The sequence below is a fragment of the Enhydra lutris genome, unplaced genomic scaffold (genome assembly GCF_002288905.1).
Source record: "Enhydra lutris kenyoni isolate GAN:26980312 unplaced genomic scaffold, ASM228890v2 scaffoldscaffold82, whole genome shotgun sequence".
NCBI lineage: Eukaryota > Metazoa > Chordata > Mammalia > Carnivora > Mustelidae > Enhydra > Enhydra lutris.
The window spans coordinates 1,569,138-1,590,821 of NW_019154166.1; the positions used below are offsets into that span (position 1 = coordinate 1,569,138).

General features: G+C 57.7%; 4 protein-coding genes across 6 annotated transcripts; 1 reads left to right on the forward strand and 3 right to left on the reverse strand.

Moving 5' to 3' along the window:
• Positions 1-1,736: 1,736 nt before the first annotated feature.
• On the reverse strand, positions 1,737-3,791 carry LOC111161100 (proteasome subunit beta 6). Its single transcript, XM_022524583.1, has 6 exons — positions 3,572-3,791; positions 3,115-3,182; positions 2,665-2,796; positions 2,420-2,549; positions 2,078-2,222; positions 1,737-1,954 (listed from the first exon to the last, which is right to left on the reverse strand). Exons 1-6 carry the CDS (start codon positions 3,671-3,673, stop codon positions 1,812-1,814), a joined length of 720 nt encoding a protein of 239 aa, XP_022380291.1. The 5' UTR covers positions 3,674-3,791; the 3' UTR covers positions 1,737-1,811.
• Positions 3,792-7,520: 3,729 nt separating this feature from the next.
• LOC111161229 (glycolipid transfer protein domain containing 2) lies at positions 7,521-8,980 on the reverse strand. Its single transcript, XM_022524826.1, has 4 exons — positions 8,742-8,980; positions 8,570-8,634; positions 8,153-8,319; positions 7,521-8,058 (listed from the first exon to the last, which is right to left on the reverse strand). The coding sequence occupies exons 1-4, from the start codon at positions 8,863-8,865 to the stop codon at positions 7,521-7,523; spliced, it is 894 nt and encodes a 297-aa protein (XP_022380534.1). The 5' UTR covers positions 8,866-8,980.
• A 1,247-nt stretch (positions 8,981-10,227) lies between these two features.
• Positions 10,228-11,929, forward strand: LOC111161223 (vitelline membrane outer layer 1 homolog). Of its 2 annotated transcripts, none has more exons than XM_022524815.1 (3): positions 10,228-11,157; positions 11,246-11,358; positions 11,632-11,929. In XM_022524815.1, exons 1-3 carry the CDS (start codon positions 10,966-10,968, stop codon positions 11,927-11,929), a joined length of 603 nt encoding a protein of 200 aa, XP_022380523.1. In that variant the 5' UTR covers positions 10,228-10,965. The 2 variants fall into 2 exon arrangements, with proteins under 2 accessions (XP_022380523.1, XP_022380522.1); XM_022524814.1 differs by having other exon boundaries at positions 10,228-11,151; positions 11,243-11,358.
• Positions 11,930-12,851: 922 nt separating this feature from the next.
• LOC111161203 (transmembrane 4 L six family member 5) lies at positions 12,852-19,563 on the reverse strand. Of its 2 annotated transcripts, XM_022524782.1 has the most exons (6): positions 19,481-19,563; positions 18,767-18,954; positions 13,836-13,916; positions 13,389-13,525; positions 13,000-13,180; positions 12,852-12,922 (listed from the first exon to the last, which is right to left on the reverse strand). In XM_022524782.1, exons 2-6 carry the CDS (start codon positions 18,941-18,943, stop codon positions 12,908-12,910), a joined length of 591 nt encoding a protein of 196 aa, XP_022380490.1. In that variant the 5' UTR covers positions 18,944-18,954; positions 19,481-19,563; the 3' UTR covers positions 12,852-12,907. The 2 variants fall into 2 exon arrangements, with proteins under 2 accessions (XP_022380490.1, XP_022380489.1); XM_022524781.1 differs by having other exon boundaries at positions 18,767-19,563.
• Between the last annotated feature and the right edge of the window lie 2,121 nt (positions 19,564-21,684).

The window sequence follows — 21,684 nt, forward strand, 5'->3', positions numbered from 1 at the left end:
GGCAGCCCGGAGCGGAGGGGCCGAGGGGCTGGTGACCATGTTGTCGCTGATCTCCCGCGGAGCCCAGCTGGGGCTGGCAGAAGTGGGTGTGGGGTGTGCTGAAGTCCAGCTCGGAGCTGAGGGCGGCGCGCTGTTGGGAGAGGCCGGACGGGACTGGGGAACCAGGCCGGGAAGGATATTTGCTACTTCCTGGCAGGCAGTGAGGACGCGTCAGTGGGCCAAGCAGAGAGCCTGCTCCTCTCACGGACGGGAGATAAACACAGGAGCCAGCAGAGGGGGCGACGGCTGCGGAGGAAATTACACGGTGCTGAGAGAGGGGGATGGAGGGCGCTGCTGGAATCAGGTAGTTGGGAAGGAGCTGCTGAGAAGGTGGCATTGGAGCTGGGACCCGAACAGTCAGGAGCCGAGTGGAAATCGGGAACCCCCGTGTCGTGTGGACTCTCGGTCACTGATGCTGACAGCGGGGGGAGGGGGGGAGGCTGGGCACGAGACGGCAGGCGCGACGGCCAGGAAGCCTCCTCTCGGTTCTGTCTTGAACCTAAAACTGCTCTAAATTTTATCTGATGGGAGGCCGGGCCGGCTCCATCGGTGGAGCATGCTCGGGACTCTTGGTCTCGGGGTTGTGAGTACAAGCTCCACGCTGTGGGGAGAGACGCCTTAAAAAAAAAGTTTATTTAAAAAAAAAAAAAATCATTGGGACGCCTGGGTGGTTCAGTGGGTTAAAGCCTCTGCCTTTGGCTCAGGTCATGATCCCAGGGTCATGGGATCGAGCCCCACATTGGGCTCTCTGCTCATCGGGGAGCCTGCTTCCCCTCTCTCTCTCTCTCTGCCTGCCTGCCTCTCTGCCTATTTGTGATCTCTGTCAAATAAATACATAAAATCTTAAAAAAAAAATTTTGAGGTGCACGTTTGGGATCAGACATCTTCCTCTGCTCTTTTGCACTTAGTGCAGGACCTCCCGCCTCCTTAGGAAGCCTCCCTTGTAGCCTCGAAAATCCCCCAAGGCAGGATCGTATACTAGGACCAAGGTTTCCAATGTAGTTCCTACAGTTCCCTTATCCTGAGCTGGAGGGAAAACGGGCACCGTGACCACATGCACACACTGAGCTCCTCTGGGTCCCCCACTTGAGTGGGGATGGCCGTGGGGGCCCGGAGTCTGCCCTCAGCCTCCCACCCCAGGGGCTGAAGACCGGCTCACCATCACACCCCTGTGGGAATGACAGCTTTCAGGGCTGCCCCACAGCGCTCCCAGCCCCCCCGCCATATCCATCTTCAACGCTAGTTGCAAACAAGGTCCACCTCTGTCCCCAAAGCGAATGCAATCTCGCTGCTGCTCCTGACAAGATGAGGTGGGTGTGGAGGGAGGGAACCATGAGTTTGGGCCAGAGATCCGAGGCCCTCTGGCCTTTGGGTCAGTAGCCAGCCATGATGACAAGCAGGAGGGAGGTCAAGGGGACGTGGCCCCAGGCCCAGGCAGGATTCTGACTTCTGCCCTGGGCTGGAACAGGGAAGGGGGTGGGCCGTTTCTTGGGAGCCCCCATTTCAACCATACCTTGGTGTCCTAAGGACCTGGTACGGTGGAGGAAAGGGAGTGTGGGGGAAGGTAGGCTGGACAAGAGGTTTGAAAACCACTCTTGCAAAGGCTTGTCCCTCCCCGCTCAGAGCAGAGCTTTGCACACACAGGAGTGGGCCAAACAAGCACAGGGTTGAGGTCAAGAAAAGAACCTCAAAGTAGATTCTTTCGGACAAACTGTTTATTGAAGTTTACGTCACTAGGGGGTGTCTCCCATTGTATCCCAGAATTCCGGGAATCAGGGCGGTGGCAAAGTGGCAATGGTGAATTTGGGAATCTGGTCTCCCAAAAGTACCTGCCGCTCCACCCCTGATTCTGCGATGGCTGCTAGGCGGATCACCCCTCCGCTGGAGCCGTCCCGCTCCATGGCCAAGGCAAGAGCTGCGAACAAAAAAAAGCTGGGGTCAGGGTCCGATGCCGGCTTCACAAGGAGTGAGGAATGGATAGGTGGGTGGCTTGAATATGAGGGTCGGAGTTCACAGGCCCAGAAAGCCAAGTCCGCACCATTGGCAGTGAACTGCAGACACTCGTCCTTGGTCATGCCTTCCCGGTAGGTCGCATCGACGTAGCCATAGATGTAGGAGCTCCCGGAGCCCCCGATGGCGAAGGACTGCCTTACCATCATACCCCCCATGGGCACTGAGTACACCTGCCAGATGGAAAGACGAGAAGAGTCACTGGCTGTACCAACGGCAGCACACGGACATACAGCGGTCCCTGTGGGACTGGTCTGGGAGGAGTTACTATTAAGTGAGGTAGAGACTGGGAAGAAAAACAGAAAATGGCTGGGGTGGGGAGAGGATCAAAGGCCTGTGCTCTGCTGGGGGTGGGGGTGGGGGATCTCACCTGCCCTCCCTCCTGGGGGTCCCAGCCTGCAATGATGATTCCTGCCATCAGGTCCTCCCGATATCGGTAACACATCTCCTTGAAGAGGCTGGCCGCTGTGTGGACCAGCGGAGGCTCATTCAGCTCAATGCTAGAGGGTGGGGAGAGTGACAGGAAAGGTAGCGTCGGGGCCTGGGAGTCAGAGCATTTAGCACCTGGGGTCCCAACTCCCTGCGAACACCCGTCCCTCCCCTGCCCACAGGTACCTGTGGAAACCGAGCTGGTAAGTGACGGCATCGGCGACTGCCTGGGTGTCAGCTGCTGAGCCCGAGCGGCAGCAGAAGATGCGGTCGTGAATAGGGGTCAGCTTGTCAGTCACTCGATTGGCAATGTAGGACCTGCAGGGTGGCAGGGCCGTGATGGGGCGATCCCACTTGTCTCCCACCCCTATCCCACTACTACCCACTCCCAGGGCTCAGCATTTCCCATTAGTTCCCACCCAAACTGAAGCCAGCAGAGACTTTCGCAAAAATGTCACCAAAGCGTGAGAAAGGGATATTGGGAAGTAGTGGGAGCTGGAACAGATCCTTCAGTCCAAGGAGGGGAGAGATCTCCCCGCGCGGGGGGCTGTGGAGGATAAGGACGACCTGCCAGGCTAGGAAGGAAGGAAGGGAGGGAAAGACGGGATGCCCGGCCAAGACCTGTCCGGAGCTCACCCAGTGGTCGTCCTGGAGTCGGCTCCCAGAACCACGCCCCCTTCAAACTGCACGGCCATGATAGTGGTCTGGGGGAAGGAGAGGGGGTGAGTCCTGGCCCCTTCCCATTCTCCCGCGTACGCAAACCCCAACGATCCCTCAGTGCAGTCCCTAGAGCACGCAAGTCGTGCGCCACCGACCCACCAGCAAATCTCCCAGGGCCCCAGCACCCCCGCACAGTATCAGGATTCCAATCCCCACATCCCCAAAGGCCCACGCCGGCCGGAAACCCTCCTCCCGCGAGACTCCGGGCTCCGCGCTCCGGCGTCCCTCTCCAACATCCTCAGGACACCTCTTCGGCTCTCCAGCATCAGACCACCTCGATCCCCCGCCCTCCCGTGTTCCAACCCACGCAGGCCTCCTCCTCCCATCGCATCCAGCCTTGCGCACATCTCCTGAACCCCGGGTGCCTCCTCACCCCTGTGGAGACTTCCCGGCTTTCCCAGTCCGGGGTAATGGCCTCGGGACCCCAGGCCGGCACGGACCCCAAGCCTCGAGCGGCTACTAAGGTGGCCGCCATCTTCCTCCTCCGGCACTGCCCCAAAGCAACTGTCGTAAAGCGCCCTGTCACTCTCTTCAGTCAGGCGGTGGAGCCGTCTGCGGGCGAAGCTAAGTCACGATTGACGGCGGAAGGGAAAGCAACGGCGCAGGGAACATTCTTTTGCGACGGTGAACGCTTGACGGCAGGGTGGCCGGCCGACGCGCAGAAAAGCGTCCACGACGGTGTGGATGGACTACGTTTCCCATCGGGCTGCGCGGGACTGACGTAATCTGAAGGGCGTCGCGGTTCAGAGTCTTGGGGTGCGTTTGGGTGTCTCTGAACTAGAATGGCTGCACAGGCCTCGCTTCTCTTGGGTGTATACACCTAGGACCGTACACCCGGAGTGGAATTGCTCGGTCACGTAGGAACTCAGGCTTGGGGCGCCTGGGGGCTCAGTCAGTCAAGCGTAGGCCTTCGGCTCAGGGCATGATCCCGGGGTCCTGGGATCAAGCCCCACATCGGGCTCCCTGCTCGGCGGGAAGCCTGCTTCTCTTTCCTTCTGCCTGCCGCTCTGCCTGCTTGTGCTCGCTGTCAAATAAAGACTTGAAGAAAGAAAGGAACTCTGGATTTAGCATTTTGCGGAAATGACAGTTTCCCATAGCAGCTGCCCCCGAGGGTGCATCCGTGAGCACCGCGTCTCTCCGCGTCCTCGCTGACGGTCACTGTGCGCTTCCTGTTGTGGCCGTCCTCCTGGGCGCGAAGGGGCATCTTGGGTGGCCCCCACCCCCATTTCCTTATCGATTAGTGATGTTCAGCATATTTTCACGTGCTAATGGGCCATTTGCATATCTTCTTTGGAGAAATGTCTATTTAAATCCTTGGCCTGTTTTATTTTTATTCTATTATTATTTTTAAGTAATCTCTACACTCATCGTGGGGCTCCTGCTCACAAGCCCGAGGTGAAGCATCACATGCTCCAGCAACTGAGCCAGCCAGATCCCCCAAAATTGGGTTATCTTTTTTTTTAATTTTATTTATTTATTTGTCAGAGAGAGAGAGAGAGAGAGAGAGAGAGAGAGAGAGAGAGATCACAAGTAGGCAGAGACAGAGGGAGAAGCAGGTTCCCTGCCGAGCAAGGAGCCCGATATGGGACTCGATCCCAGGACGCTGGGATCATGACCTGAGCCGAAGGCAGCCGCCCAACCAACTGAGCCACCCAGGCGCCTCTTGGGTTATCTTTTTATTGTTGAATCCTAGGCGTTCTTTTTTATTTCTAGATACTAAGTCTTTGTGATTTGCAAATATTTTCTCTCATTCTATTGATTGTCTTTTCACTTCCTTCACTGGTATTCTTTGAAACAAACATTAAAAAAATTTTTTTTAGACTTTATTTATTTATTTGACAGACAGAGATCATAAGTAAGCAGAGGGGCAGGCAGAGAGAGAGGAAGGGAAGCAGGCTCCCTGCTGAGCAGAGAGCCCGATGCGGGGCTGGTCCTCTCAGGACCGTGGGATCATGACCTGAGCCAAAGGCAGAGGCTTTAACCCACTGAGCCACCGAGGTATCCCACAAACATTTAAATTTAAAAAACATTTTATTTGAGACCTCTGGGTGGCTCAGTCGGTTAAGCATCTGCCTTTGATTCAGGTCATGTTCTCAGGGTACTGGGATCAAGTCCTACATCAGCTCCCTGCTCAGCAGGGAGCCTGGTTCTACCTCTGGCTGCTGCTTCCCCTGCTTTGTGCTCTCTCTCTAATAAATACATAAATAAAATATTTTTTTAAAGCCTTTGAAATTAAAAAGAGTATTTTATTTATTTGAGAGACAGAGAGAGAGTATGACCAGGGGGAGAGGCAGAGGGAGAAGCAGGCTCCCTGCAGAGTAGGAAGCCTGATGCAGGGCTTGATCTCAGGATCCTGAGAAGGCAGACACCCAACTGACTGAGCCACCCAGGCGCCTCTCCACTCTGACCTTTTTATTTCTTTCCTTCTGCTTTTTTTTTGTTTTGTTTTAGTTTGCTCTTCTTTTTATAATTTCTTTTTGTTTTAAGATTTTATTTATTTAACAGAGATCACAAGTAGGCAGAGAGGCAGGCAGAAAGAGAGTGGGGAGCAGGCTCCCTGCTGAGCAGGGAGCCCGATGTGGGGCTCGATCCCAGGACCCTGAGATCATGACCCGAGCCAAAGGCAGAGGCTTTAACCCACTGAGCCACCCAGGCGCCCCTTTTTGTAGTTTCTTAAGTAGGACACTTGATCTATTGATTTAAGATCTTTCTTCATTTTTAAAATAGGCATTTACAGGGGCACCTGGGTGGCTCGGTGGGTTAAAGCCTCTGCCTTCGGCTCGGGTCATGATCTCAGGGTCCTGGGATCGAGCCCCACATCGGGCTCTCTGCTCAGCAGGGAGCCTGCTTCCCCCTCTCTCTGCCTGCCTCTCTGCCTACTTGTGATCTCTCTCTCTCTCTGTGTCAAATAAATAAATAAAATCTTTAAAAAAATAAAAATAAAATGAAATAGGCATTTACAGGGACAAGTTTCCCTGTGAGCACTGCTTATGCTGCACCCTAAGCTTTAATGTGTTTTGTTTTCCTTTTCACTCATCTCACAATGCTTGCCCTGTGATTTCTTCTTTGACTTCAGGAGCATGTTGTTTCTTTTCTACGTATTTGTGAATTTCTCAAATCCCTTCCTGTTACAGATCTCTGTTTCATTTCCTTTTAGGGAATATTTTGTGACTTCGGTCTTTTGAAATTTATTTTTTTTTAAAGATTTATTTATTTGAGATATGGAGAGAGAATCTTGAACAGACACTCCGTTGACGCAGGTCTCGATCCCAGGCTGAAATAAAAAGTCAGACCCTTAACCGACCGAGCCACCCAGGAGCCCCTAATCTTTTTGTTATTGTTTTAATCTTTTAAAATGTATTGAGCTAGGGGCCCCTGGGTGCCTCAGTGGGTTTGGCCTCTGCCTTCAGCTCGAGTTGTGATCTCAGGGTCCTTGGATCGAGTCCTGCATTGGGCTCTCTGCTCAGCGGGGAGCCTGCTTCCCTCCCACTTTCTCTGTCTGCCTCTTTGCCAGCTTGTGATCTCTGTCTGTCAAATAGATAAATGAAATCTTTTTAAAAAATTTATTGAGCTCAGGTTGGGACATGTTAGGTTCCTTATGTCTAGCAGACATTCCGGCGAAGACACGTAACAGAAGCTGCATCGACAGGATTCTGGGATGCAGGAGGAAAGTGGGCCGGACCCACCCTTTGAGTTCTCGGCATGTGAAACGGCCACTTGCCCGTTCCCTGTTGCCGTGGGAGCGGTCAAGAGGGCCTTTGCAGGAGCCGTGCGCCCGCTGGTGCGTCCTGGCGCGCAGCTTTCACGCTCGGGCGGCCCAACGCAAAGGCCGCTGCGCACACGGAGAGGTGCGGCTCCGGGGGCGGGGGCTGCATCGGCTGCGTGTGCGGACGAGCCCGGCAAGCAGCCTGCCGCGCTGGGCCGGGGCTCGGGGCGCAGGGCTGGGCCGGAGACTGGGCACGCAGCTGGCACCCGCAGCCTTGGGAGTGGCTGGGAGCAAGAGTCTCCGGCTGCCGGGAACAGGGATGACGCATCTTCCCACGTCCATTGTTTCCACTTCCCTCCAGAGCCTGCAGTCATCTCACGAGACGCTCCGAACCCGCCGCACCCCACGAGCGCGTCTTACTCCCACCGCGCCTCCCCTCGCCCCGCGGCTGCGCAGAGCGGGCGGGAGTTACCCTACCCTGCCGGGGGCGGGCCCTCCAGGCATCGACATCACGCGGAGGCGTGGCTCCGGCGGCCCCGCCCACTGGGCGGACGCAGGGGCCTGCGGGCCAGAAGCCTGGAGGCTAGGTCTCCGCGCATGGGGGCCGCGGGGGGCTTCAGGCCAGCTGGAGCAGGCCGCGCTCGGCCAGCAGGCCCTGGGTGCGGTTGTAGACGTCCTCCAGGGTGCCCGCCACCCGGACCAGCGCAGCCCGCGCCTCCGCCTCTCCGGCGCCCGGGCACGCGAGCTCCAGCCAGCGGCCGCGACCCGGGAAGGCGAGGAACGCGAGGCGGGCGGCCTGGCGGACCACCCAGGGGTGGTGCGGGCCCAGGGCTGTGCGGTACGCGTCGCTGCACTGCACGCCGGCGTCCGGGCCTCCGAGGGTCCCGGTCGCCACCCGGTGGAGGCAGAGCTGGGACCAGCGCAGCGCTCGGTGCAGCAAGAGCAGGATCCGGGAGCCCGAGGAGCTGGCGGTGTCTCGCGGGGCGACGCCGGGGCGCTCCAGCCGTCTCTCCCGCCGTTCCCACGCCGCCATGGCCAACAGCGACGAGTAGTGCGCCGCCTCCGGGCCGTGCACCCGAGCCTCGAGGGCTGTCACTTTGGCGAAGGCCTCGCTCGTGGCGAAGGCGAAGATGGAGCCGAGGGGAGTTAGGAACCTGCGTGTTCGGTGGCGGGCAGAGCGCGGTGGTTGGAGAGGGGGCGGGGGAGCCCCGGGAGGCGGCGCCGGGTGGGGGGCGCGAGAGCGCTCACCTGACCAGCGCCCTCCATCCGGCTAGGTACTGCGACAAAGCCACGTCCCCTTCGGGGTCCAGGCTGGCGCGGAACGGCCCCATCACGTGGCCCAGCACGCCCTGGGGGCCCCCACACGGAGGCTCTTCCCACTTGGGGGCCTCCAGGGAACCCGACTGCCGCGGGACCTGGGGGTAGACACGCGCGGAAGGGGGCGGGAGCAGAACCCCTAGCCCGCTGGGTCTCCTTCGCCCAGTAGCCCCGTGGGACCCTGCAGAAATGACCCCTGGCTAGCGTCTCTCCTGCCGTATTCGGCTGCGGACGGGAGAGGGGAGCCAAGGCGCAGGACCCGCCCGTCACCCGATCCTCAGCCTGGCCCCGTGCCCGCGATCGGGGTCCCACCCGGAGCTCCCGGCCCCAGCTCTATGCCGGGCATACCTGGACCGGCGGCGTGCCCTCGGGAATGCACGGCTGCGTCCCGGATCCGCAGCCTGGGGGGGCGCCTGGGGAGGGGCGAGGCCGAGCGCTGAGTGCTCGGAGAGGGGACTTAGGTCACCAGCGTTTGGCTTCCCCGTTCCTCCCCGAGCCGAGGAGGGCGGCGAGCACTCACGCGAGCTCCAAGCGCAGACAGAAAGCAGCAGCAGCAAGAGGAGCGCGAGAGGAATCGCGTGGCGGACCCAGCGCCGCGAGGCCAGCCGAAGCAAAGCGACCCCGACGGCTGCTGCCGGGGCCATCGCTCCCTTTCCAGCCCAAGCCACCCCTTGTCCCTGCCCCTCGGCAGAAGCCTCCGGTGCCCTAAGTTGCTAAGGGTTAATAATTAACCTACTAAGTCCCCTTCCCCTGTGCCCTTTGCCCCAGAGGGCAGCATCCCCGCCGGGAAGGACCGGATGAAGAAGATTGGGGGGATTCACCCGCGAAGAGGATGGCGGCGGGGGGAGGGTTCGGCAGCGACGTCTCTGCGTTTGCCTTCCGCGTGGGACCAGGTGGTAGTGAGAGAAAAGAGGGCCTGGGGTCGAACCAGCTCCCCCACTGAGCCATGGTGTGGGCCCTACATTAGCTCTGGGCTTGAATTCTCGCCACTGTAAATTGAGGACAATAATAGGTACTTTGTCGATCTCACCTGAGGATTAGATGGTAACGTATGTGCAAACACTGTACATGGAAAATCTTACCGCAATTGCTCCATAAATCTTCCCCTATGAAGTTCAAACGCAGGGCACCTGGGGTCCAGGAAGTACCCCCTTCTAAATTCACAAGCCTGTCTCCAGGGGACCTGTCTCCATCTGGATGCTTTATACATTTACATTTTTGTGGTTTAGTTTCTTTTAAACCCCAGATTGGTTCCGGCTCTCCCGTTACTCACTTTTTTTTTGGGTGTGTGGTTTTTTTTTTTTTTTTTTTTAAGTAATCTCTCTGCCCAACCTAGGGCTTGAACTCATGACCTGAAGGTCAGGAGTGGTATGCTCTATGGACTGAGCCAGGCAAGCACGCCCCCCACATTATTCTTCAAACCAAACTTTATGAACTATTTCTGCATCCAGGCCCTGTCCTAAGCCTCAAGAAGACAAAAGAGCCTTCACACAGCTCCAGGTCCAGCGGAAGATGTATCACATCTCCCCCATGCAGATGTGGGCTCCGATGAAGACAGGGGGCTTGTTTTTCCTGGTTGCTGTTCTATTCGCAGCACTTAGAATAGTGCCTAGGCCAAAATACATTATTGCTATATAAATATGTATTGAATAAACACAGGAAAGTGTGGAGAGCAGGCAAATCGGGTGGTGTACCCTATGACAAATGAGCCTTTTTTGTTTTCTTCCCCAAATAGGAGTCCACCTGGTGGTCATAGTTAGGAAACACTCAGGGGAAGGACCCAGGAAGTGATGGCAGAAACAGCATCTCTTGGGGTGCATGGGTGCCTCAGTCCGCTAAGGATCTGTCTTAGGCTCCGGTTATGACCTCAGGGTCCTGGGATCCAGTCTCACGTGGGGCTCCCTGCTCCACAGGGAGCCTGAGCCTGTTCTCCTTCTCCCTCGGCCTGCTGCTCCCCCTGCTTGTGCTCTCCCTCTGTGTCAAATAGATAAATCAATCTCACACACAAAAAACTCACCAAAAAACAGCATCTCTTGTTCTTAGAGGTTCTTAACCCCCTGTCCATAAACTTCCTAGAATTGTTCCTGTCTGTGTATGTTTTCTTCTTAGGGGAAGGGGTACCCCAGATTCTCTGGGAGTCAGGACCGCAATCACTAAGGAGGTCCTTTCTAGCTCGCACAGTTTCTGGATTCTTGCCCCATCTCTCCCTCTAATGCTCCCTCCAATCCTGGAGGTCCCTAAGGTTGCTGGCTACCCATCCTCTCCAGCGTTTCAGAACATCCTTTCCAACCCCAGACGGAGGGTCTCTCCACTTCCCAGAGTCGGAGCGTTTCCTAGCTTGCTGACCTTGACCTTAGGCACGTTGCTTGCCATCTCTAAGCCCCATTTCCACCATCTGTGGAGTAGAAAGGGTAATCCCCCCACACACACCCGGGGTGAGGATTGAGTAACAACGCCAGCAGAACAGAGCCAGCAGAACAGAACCAGAAGTCAGAGCCTGCAGTAAATGCTCGGGTGGGGGGGTGGTGTTCACTCAACTGTTGGTCAGTTCTCTGGGCCCCTTCTCCTCTTCTCCAGTGCTGGAAGCCTCTGTCTCCTTGAGCAGAGGTGGAGTCTGCAAGGTTCCCAGAACGGATTAGTTTTGGGTGTCACTTAATCCAGGAGGCCCTTCCGTAATCAGAGCCTTCAGAGGAGCAGAGGTGGTATAAATCTGCGTAAGGGGCCAGGCTCACATAGGCTGCAGGATGGAGAGGGGGCCAGGAGCCCAGCTGCTGCTGCTGCTATGGGCCACCTGCTGGGGACACACACCAGCAGACCGCCTGAGCGACTACGCATCGGTCATCGACGTGACCAACGGGGGTCCTTGGGGTGACTGGGCCTTGCCCGAGATGTGTCCTGATGGATTCTTCGCCAGCGGGTTCTCGCTCAAGGTGGGGGTTCAGGCCTAGGTCTCTGAGGAGGGAGATGCACGACCCCGTGCAGGGAACACAGCCTGACAGTCTTTTAACTGGTCCTTACCAGGAGGAGCCCCTCCAAGGCATTGCTGGCGATGACACAGCTTTGAACGGGATCCGACTGCACTGCTCGCGGGGGAACGCAGAGCGCAACAAGCAAGTGGTGCAGTCCCAGTCTGGAAGGTGCGGGACAGGGTCCAAGGGCCCCCCAGGATGCGGATATGCCCCTTACCCTGTTACATGCCCACCCTCCGCGCTAGAAGTTTCCTCCAGGGCTGTGGGGCAGCTTAGACCTGGGGAGTGGGTGGAGACCTCCCCTCCGCCCCTTGGCGGAGGTCAGGTGACGAGACCCCGCCCACCCGGGTCGTGCAGCACCCCCTGAGGAGACCCCAAAGCTGGGTCGGGACGGGGGTGGGGGGAAGACCCAGAGGTAGAGCTTCTCCCCTTTCCTCGCAGGTGGGGCGTGTGGAGTGAGCCCCTGTGGTGTCCCAGGGGTGGCTTCCTCGTGGCTTTCTCACTGCGCGTGGAGGCCCCGGAGACCCGGGGGGACAACACGGCGGCCAACAACGTGCGCTTCCGCTGCTCCGACGGCACGGAGCTGGAGGGGCCCGGCCTGACCTGGGGTGACTTTGGAGAGTGGAGTAAGGCCTGCCCCAAAGGCTTGTGCGGTTTGCAGACCAAGGTGGAGCGGCCGAGGGGTCTCCTGGATGACACCGCGCTCAACGACGTGCGCTTTTTCTGCTGCCGCAGTTAACCAGGGCGCCCGCCCCGGGGCCAGTCCCACCGCTCGCTATTAAAGCTTCTCTGTCTTGGCTCTGGTCTTGCTTGTTTCAGGGGTAGGAAACTGTGTCTCCCCACTCCTCCTCCCAGCCCGAGACACTGGGCCAGGCCCAAATTCGGCTTGGGGCTCAGGAGTCCCCAGATGCCACTGAAAGTTACGGACCCATAACCTTGGAAAATGCCCTTAAACACACTTTTGCACCCAAGTGCGGGGAGTCCCCGGCCTCCTGAGGGCGTCTGCGGACACCTGGTTGTCATTAGGAGCTCAGGCTGTTTCCTTTCTAAACTACTAGGGACCTCAGCCTGAGAAACTTCTACCAAATTAGGAGACGATGAAGCTAGAACACCTCAAGGTCTCATTTTCTAGAGTTTAAGCTCATTTGTCTTTTCCACAGTTTCCTTCCTTTCCCTACGAAAGTCAAAGAGTGGCTTTTCCATGTATGGATTTCCACCTGGGACTTCCCCCTTTGTCCTTGGGGTCCCGACCTGGAACCCCCCCCAGCGACCCAGCTGGCTAACCCACTCACCAGATTGCGGGGCCAATTTCCCTTTCTCAGACTTCATCTTATCTTAAAAAGTCCCTCCAGTGGCGGATACCTATCCCATTACCAGAGTGTTTTTCTAAAAAGTGAAGTAATCTATTTCCTTAAAAAAAAAAAAAAAAAAAGGACCCGTCTTAGACCCCCGGGTTGTTCAATTCTTGAGCGCATAGAGCCCGCCTGTCTCGATTCGTTCAATTCGAGCGCACGCTCACAGCTCAGGGACCAGTCGCTGGAACGTGCAGGGGTCCCACACCGGGGCGCTCCGGAGGCCCTGCGCCTTGGAGGCCTTGGAGCGCTCCTGCGTGGACGGGACCCCCCATCTGAGAGGCGCAAGAGAGTTCAAAGTTTTATTTCCAGGGCAGGGTGGGCCAGGCGGGCGTCCAGGAGCGAGCAGAGCGGTCAGCGCAGCCTCAGCTGGGGGAGCCCTGCGGGAATAAGGCGGTGAGGGCGCTGCCAGGCCGCCAGCGGAGCCCCGCTCCAGCCCCAGCCCCCGCCGCCCCACCTTCTTCCTGCAGTCGCCGCAGAAGACGCCGAGGGCGGCGTTCACCAGCTGCACCCCGCACAGCATGATCTCCAGGCACGAGGCGGCCACCAGCAGCGAGAAGAGCGTCACGTTCCAGGACACCACGCCGGGCGGCGCCACGCACAGATCCCACAGGGTGCGGTTCTTTAAGTAGGCGCCTCTGCGGCCGGGGGGCGGGGGCGGGGTCACGTGAGAGGGGACGGGCACCCGGAGCGCCCGCCCCCAGCCCCGCGCAGGCGCCGAGGGGGTTCGGCCCACGTGGAGGTGGCCCCGGCGAAGGCGCGCAGCGTCCCGGGGTTCCCGGGCTCCCGAGCTCCCGAGCTCCCGACAGGTGGCAAACGCAGGGGCGGGGGCGCGCCGAGCCTTACTCGGTGTCCTGGAAGTGGTAGTCCCAGCGGTGGTCCATGAGGCACTTGGGTCCAATTCGGAGCCCGGCTCCCGACACCGAGAGGCAGTAGATGGCCCCCAGCACCCCGAATGCCGAGGAGAAGACGGAGCGCAGCATCTGGGGGCGCAGTGCGAGCGGCGGTGAGCGGGGCCGCTGCCCCCGCGTGCGCGCGCCTTACTCCGCTCGGCTCCAGGCCCAAGCCCGCTGCTGGCCCGGAGCTGCCCCAACGAGCCAGAGGCCGCGGGCGCTCGTGGGGGCCCCGGTCTCCTTTGCAGGCCCGCTGAGGCTGAGGCCGGCGGGAGCGGGGGCGGGGAGGGGCGAGGAGGAGCTGGGACCCTGCGGGGGGAGCTCCCGCGGCTTCAGGGGTGGCTCCGCTAAGGCCAGTTCGGAGACCCAGCCCCGGGCCCCGCCCTCGTTTGGATCTTACCCTGCAGCGATTTCCGCAGCAGCCCGCACCGCAGCAGCCCTTGCCCCCCGCGCGAACCGCTGAGATGCCGGGACACAGCACCTGCGGAGGAAGGACAGTGTGACGGCGCGGCCCCTCCCTTCCCTTACAGGCACCGTGCACGCACCGGTGCTCATCTACCCCTGGAGCCGCCCGGGATGCCCTCAGCCCTTTGGACCACAGGAAGACTTTATCTCCACTGCTCCCAGAGGGCGCTGGGGTTCTACCTTTACCATTATGTATGCTCCTACTTCTCTGGGTTCACACCGCAGCCTCTGGGAAGGCGGGGCCCAATGTCACGATATCTGCCACAGACTTTGTGCCCAGTAGGTGCCCATTTGAGCCGGAGTCAGGGGGCCTGGGGTTAAGCCCCCCACCCCCTGGGCTCACTTCACACTCCACGAATGGATTCATCTCTCTGGGTCTTCCTACCCACCTCCCAGAGCTGTGCGTACCAGGGGGACCAGAGGTCAAGACTAGCTCCATAACTATAAATCCCCTGGGCGGCAGGAAGAACCGTGGTGTTGGAGTGTCTGGTGAGCTGGATTAGGTGGAGGGCGGAGGACAGTGGTAGTGAACGCTCTGATAGGAAGCGTAGGGACCCCCAAGGTCCAACCCTGGTCCTTTTTGTCCTTCTTCCTCCCTGTGGCCCTCCTCTCACAGCCCGTCCCTTTCAGGGCACCCGCTGTCCCCTGGGGGCAGTCCTCAGCCTCAGATTCAAATCTACGTGCTGAAGGGTGTGTTACTTTCACTCTCTTGGTTTTAGCCTAAACCAGGCAGCCTCCTACTGAGCTGGCAATTCCCCCAAAATTCCCCAAATTCATCTCCCTGTGACCTTATTTGTCCCCGTCAGTGGAAATATTTTTCAGGTCACCCACACCAGAAAACTGGAATCCTTCAAACCCAAGCCAGACCTCAAGTCTTCTCAACTTCTCCTTTAATGGTTCTCAAATCTGTCTGTCCATTTGCCTGCACGGTCCAGCGCCCGATCACCTCCCACAAGGATGACGTTCTCAGCCTCTCTACAAGACATCTATGTTGGCCCCGTGCTGAACACCCCATCCTACATCGCTCCCACCAGAGTGAACTTAGCTTTCAACGGGGACTTTTCTCTGCCCAAAGCCTTCAGGGTCTCTTCAGACGGGAGCCCATTAAGACTGAGCTCTGGGAGGGGCGCCTGGCTGGCTCTGTCGGGGGGACTGTCCGACTCTTGATTTCAGCTCAGGTCATGATCTCAGGGGCGTGGGCTCAAACCCCATGTCCGGCTCAGCGCTCAGTGTGGTGTCTGCTTGGGATTCTTTTTTTTTTTTTTTTAAGATTTTATTTATTTATTTGACAGAGAGAGATCACAAGCAGGCAGAGAGGCAGGCAGAGAGAGAGGAGTAAGCAGGCTCCCTGCTGAGCAGAGAGCCCTATGCGGGGCTCGATCCCAGGACCCCGAGATCATGACCCGAGCCGAAGGCAGCGGCTTAACCCACTGAGCCACCCAGGCGCCCCATCTGCTTGGGATTCTTTGTCTCCTTCTCTCCCTGTCCTCCCACAACCCACATGCATGCACACACACACACACTCTCTCTCTCAAATAATAAATAAATAAAGTCTTAAAAAAACAAAAGACTGAGCTCTAGGAAGGCAAGCGAGGCTCCTCTCTTTGGATCTAGCCTTGATCTCTTGCACAACCCCAGGTTCTTTGCCTATCGCCTGTCTCTGGGATTCCACAGCTGTCTTGATCTTTGCCTCCCTGTGTGCACACAGCGCACCAGGTGGCATTTGGTTCCTCCCTAGGGGTGGGGCCGGGAGTTTTGATTCTGTTATCTCACTCATCCTGACCTCACAGAAACACCTGCAGAGCTGAACCGGAGTTCTGCCGGATGCTCCCTCTCCCCGCCTCCTTGTCTCTCGGCAGGTCTAGAACGATCACTGGCCCTGGTGCTTTGCTCTCTCTTACCTGGGAAGCTCCAGAATCCAAAGATACCTAGAATTGCCTTTAGGACTGACCAGTTTTCGAATGACCTATCTCTTTGAGATTTCTATTTTCTTTTTTTTTTAAGATTTTATTTATTTATTTGACAGAGAGAGAGAGAGATCACAAGTATGCAGAGAGGCAGGCAGAGAGAGAGGGGGAAGCAGGGTCCCCGTCAAGGAGAGAGCCCGACCCGGGACTTGATTCCAGGACCCTGAGACCATGACCTGAGCTGAAGGCAGAGGCTTAACCCACTAGCCCCCCAGGCACCCGAGATTTCTGTTTTCTTACTAAAAGTATTTAAGCTCCTTTCGTTGTACAAGCTCCCCTGTTGTGCTCTGCACCATCTACTCTGCGCCGAGAGAAGGGTCATGGTAAACACAGAAGGAAACACTGAGTTCATAGCTTGAAACTGCTTCCTTGGTGCCTGGCTGGTTCTCGGCCATTGTCAACTCCCCTGGCCAACCACAGTGGCCTCTGTGGGCTCTTAGGTCACTGGCTCACCTCCAGCTCTCATGCCACACGGCCGCCTGTGGGACCCCCTAAATCCAGCAGGGTATGGAGCATCTAGAACTCTCCTACTTTTCTGGTGGGAATGAACTTGGGATAAGAGCTTCAGAGTACTCTGCGGCAATATCTATTAGCACTGAACGCTCGCACACCTAAAGAACCAGGAGTTCACCTCTGAGTATCCATCCAACAGCCATGCAAACAGAATTTCACCTGAAGACATTTATAGGAGCGTCTAGAGCAGACTTATTTGTAATAAACCCAAGTTGGGGGCCTATCCAAACATCCATCGCCGGTAAGATGTTTAAATTAATTGTGGTCTGTTCACACACCGGAACGCGCCGGAAATAATAGACTATGTCTATGTAATGATACCAGTGAAATCACAAACATGCATGGAGCTAGAGAAACCAGACACAAAATTATTATACCGGACAACTTCATTTATATAACGTGCCGAACAGGCAAAACTAGCCTACGGGGTTAGAAATCAGGGGGTTGGGGACTCTCGCGGGGGTCGAGCCCGGCGTGGGAGGTCTGTCTGGGATTCTGGTAATGACCGGTATCTTGGTCTGCGTCCTGGGTCTGTGGGGGGTTCACTTTGTGAACATTCACTGGGCACTTCTCCATGTGACTTACAAGTTCAAACGCTCAAAAGAAGGTAACAGGTCCTTCAATAGTTTGCTGTTGTCCTTGTGATAAAATTCAGATTCCTCACAAGGGTGTACAGGGTCTGGCCGGTGCCCACCTCGGATCTCATCTCATTGAAGCCCGGACGCCCATATGATCCCCGGATATGCGAGCCTGGCCTGTGCCCTTGCCAGCCCCTGTCTGCCGTGCGGGGTCCTTTGTTTTCTCTTGTGGGGTTCCTTTCAGATCTCGCCTTATCGAGGCCTTGCAAATGCTATAACGGGGGCTGATCGGCTCAGTTGGTAGAGCACGCGATTCTTGATCTTGGGGTTCTGAGTTTGAGCCCCATGTGAGGCACAGAGTTTACTTAAAACAAATGAAAAGTATACTCTTGGGGCGCCTGGGTGGCTCAGTGGGTTAAGCCTCTGCCTTCAGCTCAGGTCATGATCTCAGGGTCCTGGGATCGAGCCCTGCTTCGGGCTCCCTGCTCAGTGGGGAGTCTGCTTCTCCCTCTCCCTCTTCCCCTGTTCATGCTCTCTCTCTCAAATAAATAAATAAAATCTTTTTTTCTAAAAGTATACTCTTGCCTACAAGTGAAATTCAAAGGGGATAGAAGAGGATGTTAAAAAAAAAAAAAAGAAAGAAAGAAAATGCTATAAACCATGCCCCACCCCCTCTCCTCCCTGTAGCGTGCTGCTTTGTTTCCTTGGTGGCACCTACGCCCATCCTGCTCATTTGTTTACGTTGCTCACGGAGGGTTAATCGAGTGCCTGCAAATATAGGGCACTGAACCAGGCAGTTACCCTCCACCCATGGCAGCCAGTGAAACAGGCAGTCCCATTCCCGTTTTCTGTGATCCTGTGATCTCGGCAGCAGGAACCCAGCTCCAGGGAAAGCAGGGACGTGGCCTGTGGGGGGCAGGGGTGGCAGGACTGTGTGGGTGGCTCAGGGCTTGGAGGTGGGAAGAGTGCATCTGGGAATGAGCCTGGGTGAGGGGGTATGCTAGGTGTCTTGGGGGGCTCACCCCGGAGGTACATGGGTTAGATTGCAGGGAAGTGGGGTTGGCAGGGCTGGAGAGGGGTGCACTGTGACATCGGGGGAGGGTGTATGGAGCAGTGTGACCAGAGAAAGAGGCAAAGGTTGGTGAGCCCTGTCCCCGGGGACCCTCATCTGTCCTGGGGAGACTTTCACATGAGGAGTGAGGAACCCTGCTGGGCAGGTCTGTAGTCTTCACCCCATGACTGCTGTTAACCTATCCTGACCTTCCAGAAGTTCCCCCCAACAGGGAGGGGTGGGAGGATGGGGATGAGGAGGTCCAGAGAGGCATCTCCCCTCCCCCACTTCTGACAGATCGAGTCTCCGGGAGGACTTGAGGTCTCTACCCCAGGCTGCCCCGAGCTTTGCAGCCCCGGGGTGGGCCGTGAGTGAGGGGACATGGAGGTGACAGGTGGGATGACGGAGCTGTAACCCTGCCCCTGGCTCCCGTGTCCCTACCCTCCCCCTCCTCAGCCGCATCATCTTGGCCTGATGGGTGCCCACACAGCTAGCAGTTCCCTCTGCCCTCGCGGTGAGGTGTGCCAGCATTTGTTGCCAGATGCGGCTGGGAGACAGGCAGGACGGCCTCCCTCCCCTCGTCCCCAGAAGCGGGGCTGCCCTCCAGCCTTCCTTCTTTCCCTTTCCCCCGGGGCCGGGGCGGTTCAGCTCAGGTGCTGAGCTCACAGGTGCTCAGTATCTGGGGGCGGCCAGGGAGGCTCCAGGTCCCCTCCCCCTCCCCTGCTCGGGATCCCACCCCACCCTCTGGCCCGCTCACCATCAGGCCTCCCCCGAGGAAGCCGGCCATGAGCAAGACTTGCAAACTGAGGTGGGTGTTGTCCGTCCAGGTGGTCTTGCCCCCAGGCACCAGCAGGAGGGCATTGGCCACGATGCAGACCAGGGAGAGGGGGATGAGGGAGAGTCCCACGAAGCGGGAGCACTTCCCCGTGCACATGGCGAGGCGACCTTGAGGACGCGAGCCCCGAGTGAAAGTGAGGCCTGACTCCCAGGTCCAGGAAAAGAACAGCGAGCTCGGAGCAAGGTACAAAGGTTGGGGAGCAGGCATGGCAGCGGCCAGCAGGGAGAGATAAGGGAGAGAGGCCGGGAGGAGGAGGTGGAGGTGGACAGGCCTGGGCCCCCGCTGGGGAGGGGTGGGGAGCTCGACGTGGAGGAAGTGGCCTGAGGTCAGCCTGCTCTTTCTCCTTCCCCACACGCACCTGCTGCTCTCCGCACCCCTGGGGCTCCTCCCAGGCTTTGTGAATCAGCGCGACCCCCATGCCTCTCTGCCTCGGGGTCCCTGTGGCTTCCAGGGCCTGAAGGCTGGGGTGACGCCAGGCCTGGGGGGTGGGTCGCGCGGGTGCCATGGGCCGTGTGAGAAGTGCTCTGTAACCCGGGGTGCGCTCGTGGGCCTGCGGCGGCCCCCTCGTTCCCAGTGGGCCCAGGAGGGGGGACTTTCCGGAAGGAAACTAAGAGGATGCTGGTGGTCCCTCACCTTCCGCTCATTCGTGCTGTCAGTCCTTGTCCAAAAAGTCCTCCTCCTGGGGACACTGCGGGGGGGCTCATGGTTAAGGTTAAGTGTCTGCCTTCGGCTCAGGTCTTGATCTCAGGGTCCAAGATCCAGCCCCCTGTCGGGCTCCCTGCTCAGTGGGGAGCCTGCTTCTCTCTCCGGTCTCTCAGGGGCTCCCCCCAGGACTGATGGATGCAAGCGCTCTGTCCCTCCAGCCTCCGTGTCTGACTCGTGTTTGACTCGTGTTTGACTCGGTGATGGCTGCAGGATGCGAGCCAGTCCTGCCACAGTCATTTCTGGTTTGGGTGGTTTTCAGCCTGCGGTGGGAGGAGCTCTGTCTCTGTCCTTGCAGGTGCTGCTGTTGCTGGTGGCCTAGCGTCCCCACAGGGGAGGGCTTGCCTGCCGCAGAGCAAAGTCAGTCAAGGGCGAAGAACCAAGAGATGGAGAGAAACTGTCTTGAAGGCAGATCAAGCTATACCTGAAGCCTGATCAGCCCGTCAAGGTTTTGGTTCCACCAACCAGTTAGTTCCAGGGCTGGTTCTGTCCACTGCGACATGGGGAGTCTGTTTTGATCCAGAGGTGAAGTCATGAAGCCCCCGCCATGGGCAGGGCCCAGTGCTAGAGACCGTGGGGACTCCCAGTCAGGGCATGGGACCCAGATGTGGGCCTTGGCAGCAAAAAGCAAACTGAAGGCCCAAGGATAGTGTGGGAGTGCTGTGGAGAGGTGGGGTGGCAGGACATAAGAGGGCACATGAAGACGTCACACAGACGGCAGTGTCCAGCCAGTGGCCCCTCACGTAGCTCGTCCCAGCAGCCCACTGAGGCCACCACTGAGAGACGGAAAGTGGAGAACGCTGATCACTCAGGACGAACGCCAGAATCTGGGAGGGACTCCTCCTGTTTATAAGACAACCAGGGGCGGGGGGTGCTCTGGGTGGCTCGGTTGGTTCAGCCTCTGCCTTTGGCTCAGGTCATGATCCTGGGGTCCTGGGATCGAGTCCTGCATGGGGCTCTCAGATCAGCGGGGAACCTGCTTCTCCCTCTCCCTCTGCCTGCTGCTCCCCCAGCTCATGCTCTCTTTCTCAAGTAAATAAATAAAATCTTTGTTTAAAAGATTTTATTTATTTACTTGAGAAGGAAGACACAGCCAGAGAGGGAACCCAAGCAGGGGAAGTGGGAGAGGGAGAAGCAGGCTTCCCGTGGAACAGAGAGCCCAATGCGGGGCTCAATCCCAGGACCCGGGGATCATGACCTGAGCTGAAGGCAGAGGCTGAACCGACCGAGCCACCCAGGACCCCTAAATAAATAAAATCTTAAAAAAAAAATCAACTAGATTCAGAAAAAGCTTTGAAGAATTTGCCACTTGAACCGGACATGACTATGAACCTCCCCCAGCTCAGCCTGGGACTTGTCGATGGCTGTTATGACAAGTGGTGTTTGGTTTGCTGAATGCTTTAAAAACATGCCCACGTTGGTTCTGATGCATCTCTTCATTGATTTTCTGTCTCTTTTCATTAATTGCTTTTCACATCCTCCCGGATTTGGGGAGGTGTGTTCTACATCCTGGTAGCGGTTGCTTGTCAGGGTTGCAAAAGTGTCCCTTGTCCTGACTTTCATCCCCGCAGCCTCCCTTGAGGGACTCGTATGGATGGCTTCCCGTGCTGGGCTTTCTGGCTTTCTGGCCAGAAGTGATGTTCACTGTCGGAGCGACGCCACGTTGCCGGGAACGGGCCTTCCCACAGCTGGGCCAGAGAGGGGACTCAGTCCCGTCCCGCTGGGCAGAGTCGGGTGCAGGGTCTGACCGGCGGTACTGTTGTTCAGGTGCATAAAGAGAAAACGAACCGTGTGTGGGTGGTCCACAGGTGTTCCTTCTGTCACCGTTCTACAATTCCGTGTGTCTGAAATAATGTGAGAAACATCATAGGGACGGGGCGCCTGGCTGGCTCGGCTGGAGAGCGTGCGACTCTCGGTCTCAGGGTCGTGAGCTGAAGCCCCACATTGGTGCAGAGGTGGCTAAAGATAATAATCATAAACTTTAGGGGAGCCTGGGGGGGCTCAGCCAGTTGAGCGTCAGACCCTTGGTTTCAGCTGAGGTCGTGATCTCAGGGTTACGAGATCAAGCCCCACATCAGGCTCCACAGTGTGGAGCCTGTTTGAGATGGTCTCCTGCCCCTCCCCACTGCTTGCAC

Coding starts and splice junctions, on each gene's coding strand:
- LOC111161100 (XM_022524583.1), bottom strand. CDS start 3,673: ATGGCGGCCACCTTAGTAGCCGCTCGAGGCTTGGGGTCCGTGCCGGCC. Junction 2,550..2,664: donor TACCAGCTCGGTTTCCACAG/GTACCTGTGGGC, acceptor CCCACCCTCTAG/CATTGAGCTGAATGAGCCTC. Junction 2,223..2,419: donor ACCCCCAGGAGGGAGGGCAG/GTGAGATCCCCC, acceptor TCCATCTGGCAG/GTGTACTCAGTGCCCATGGG.
- LOC111161203 (XM_022524781.1), bottom strand. CDS start 19,054: ATGCCTGCTCCCCAACCTTTGTACCTTGCTCCGAGCTCGCTGTTCTTT. Junction 13,917..18,766: donor TCCTCGGGGGAGGCCTGATG/GTGAGCGGGCCA, acceptor CTTCCTCCGCAG/GTGCTGTGTCCCGGCATCTC. Junction 13,181..13,388: donor TACCACTTCCAGGACACCGA/GTAAGGCTCGGC, acceptor CCCCGGCCGCAG/AGGCGCCTACTTAAAGAACC.
- LOC111161223 (XM_022524815.1), top strand. CDS start 10,966: ATGGAGAGGGGGCCAGGAGCCCAGCTGCTGCTGCTGCTATGGGCCACC. Junction 11,158..11,245: donor GGTTCTCGCTCAAGGTGGGG/GTTCAGGCCTAG, acceptor CCTTACCAGGAG/GAGCCCCTCCAAGGCATTGC. Junction 11,359..11,631: donor GTGCAGTCCCAGTCTGGAAG/GTGCGGGACAGG, acceptor CTTTCCTCGCAG/GTGGGGCGTGTGGAGTGAGC.
- LOC111161229 (XM_022524826.1), bottom strand. CDS start 8,865: ATGGCCCCGGCAGCAGCCGTCGGGGTCGCTTTGCTTCGGCTGGCCTCG. Junction 8,320..8,569: donor AGGGCACGCCGCCGGTCCAG/GTATGCCCGGCA, acceptor GTCTACCCCCAG/GTCCCGCGGCAGTCGGGTTC. Junction 8,059..8,152: donor GGATGGAGGGCGCTGGTCAG/GTGAGCGCTCTC, acceptor CCGAACACGCAG/GTTCCTAACTCCCCTCGGCT.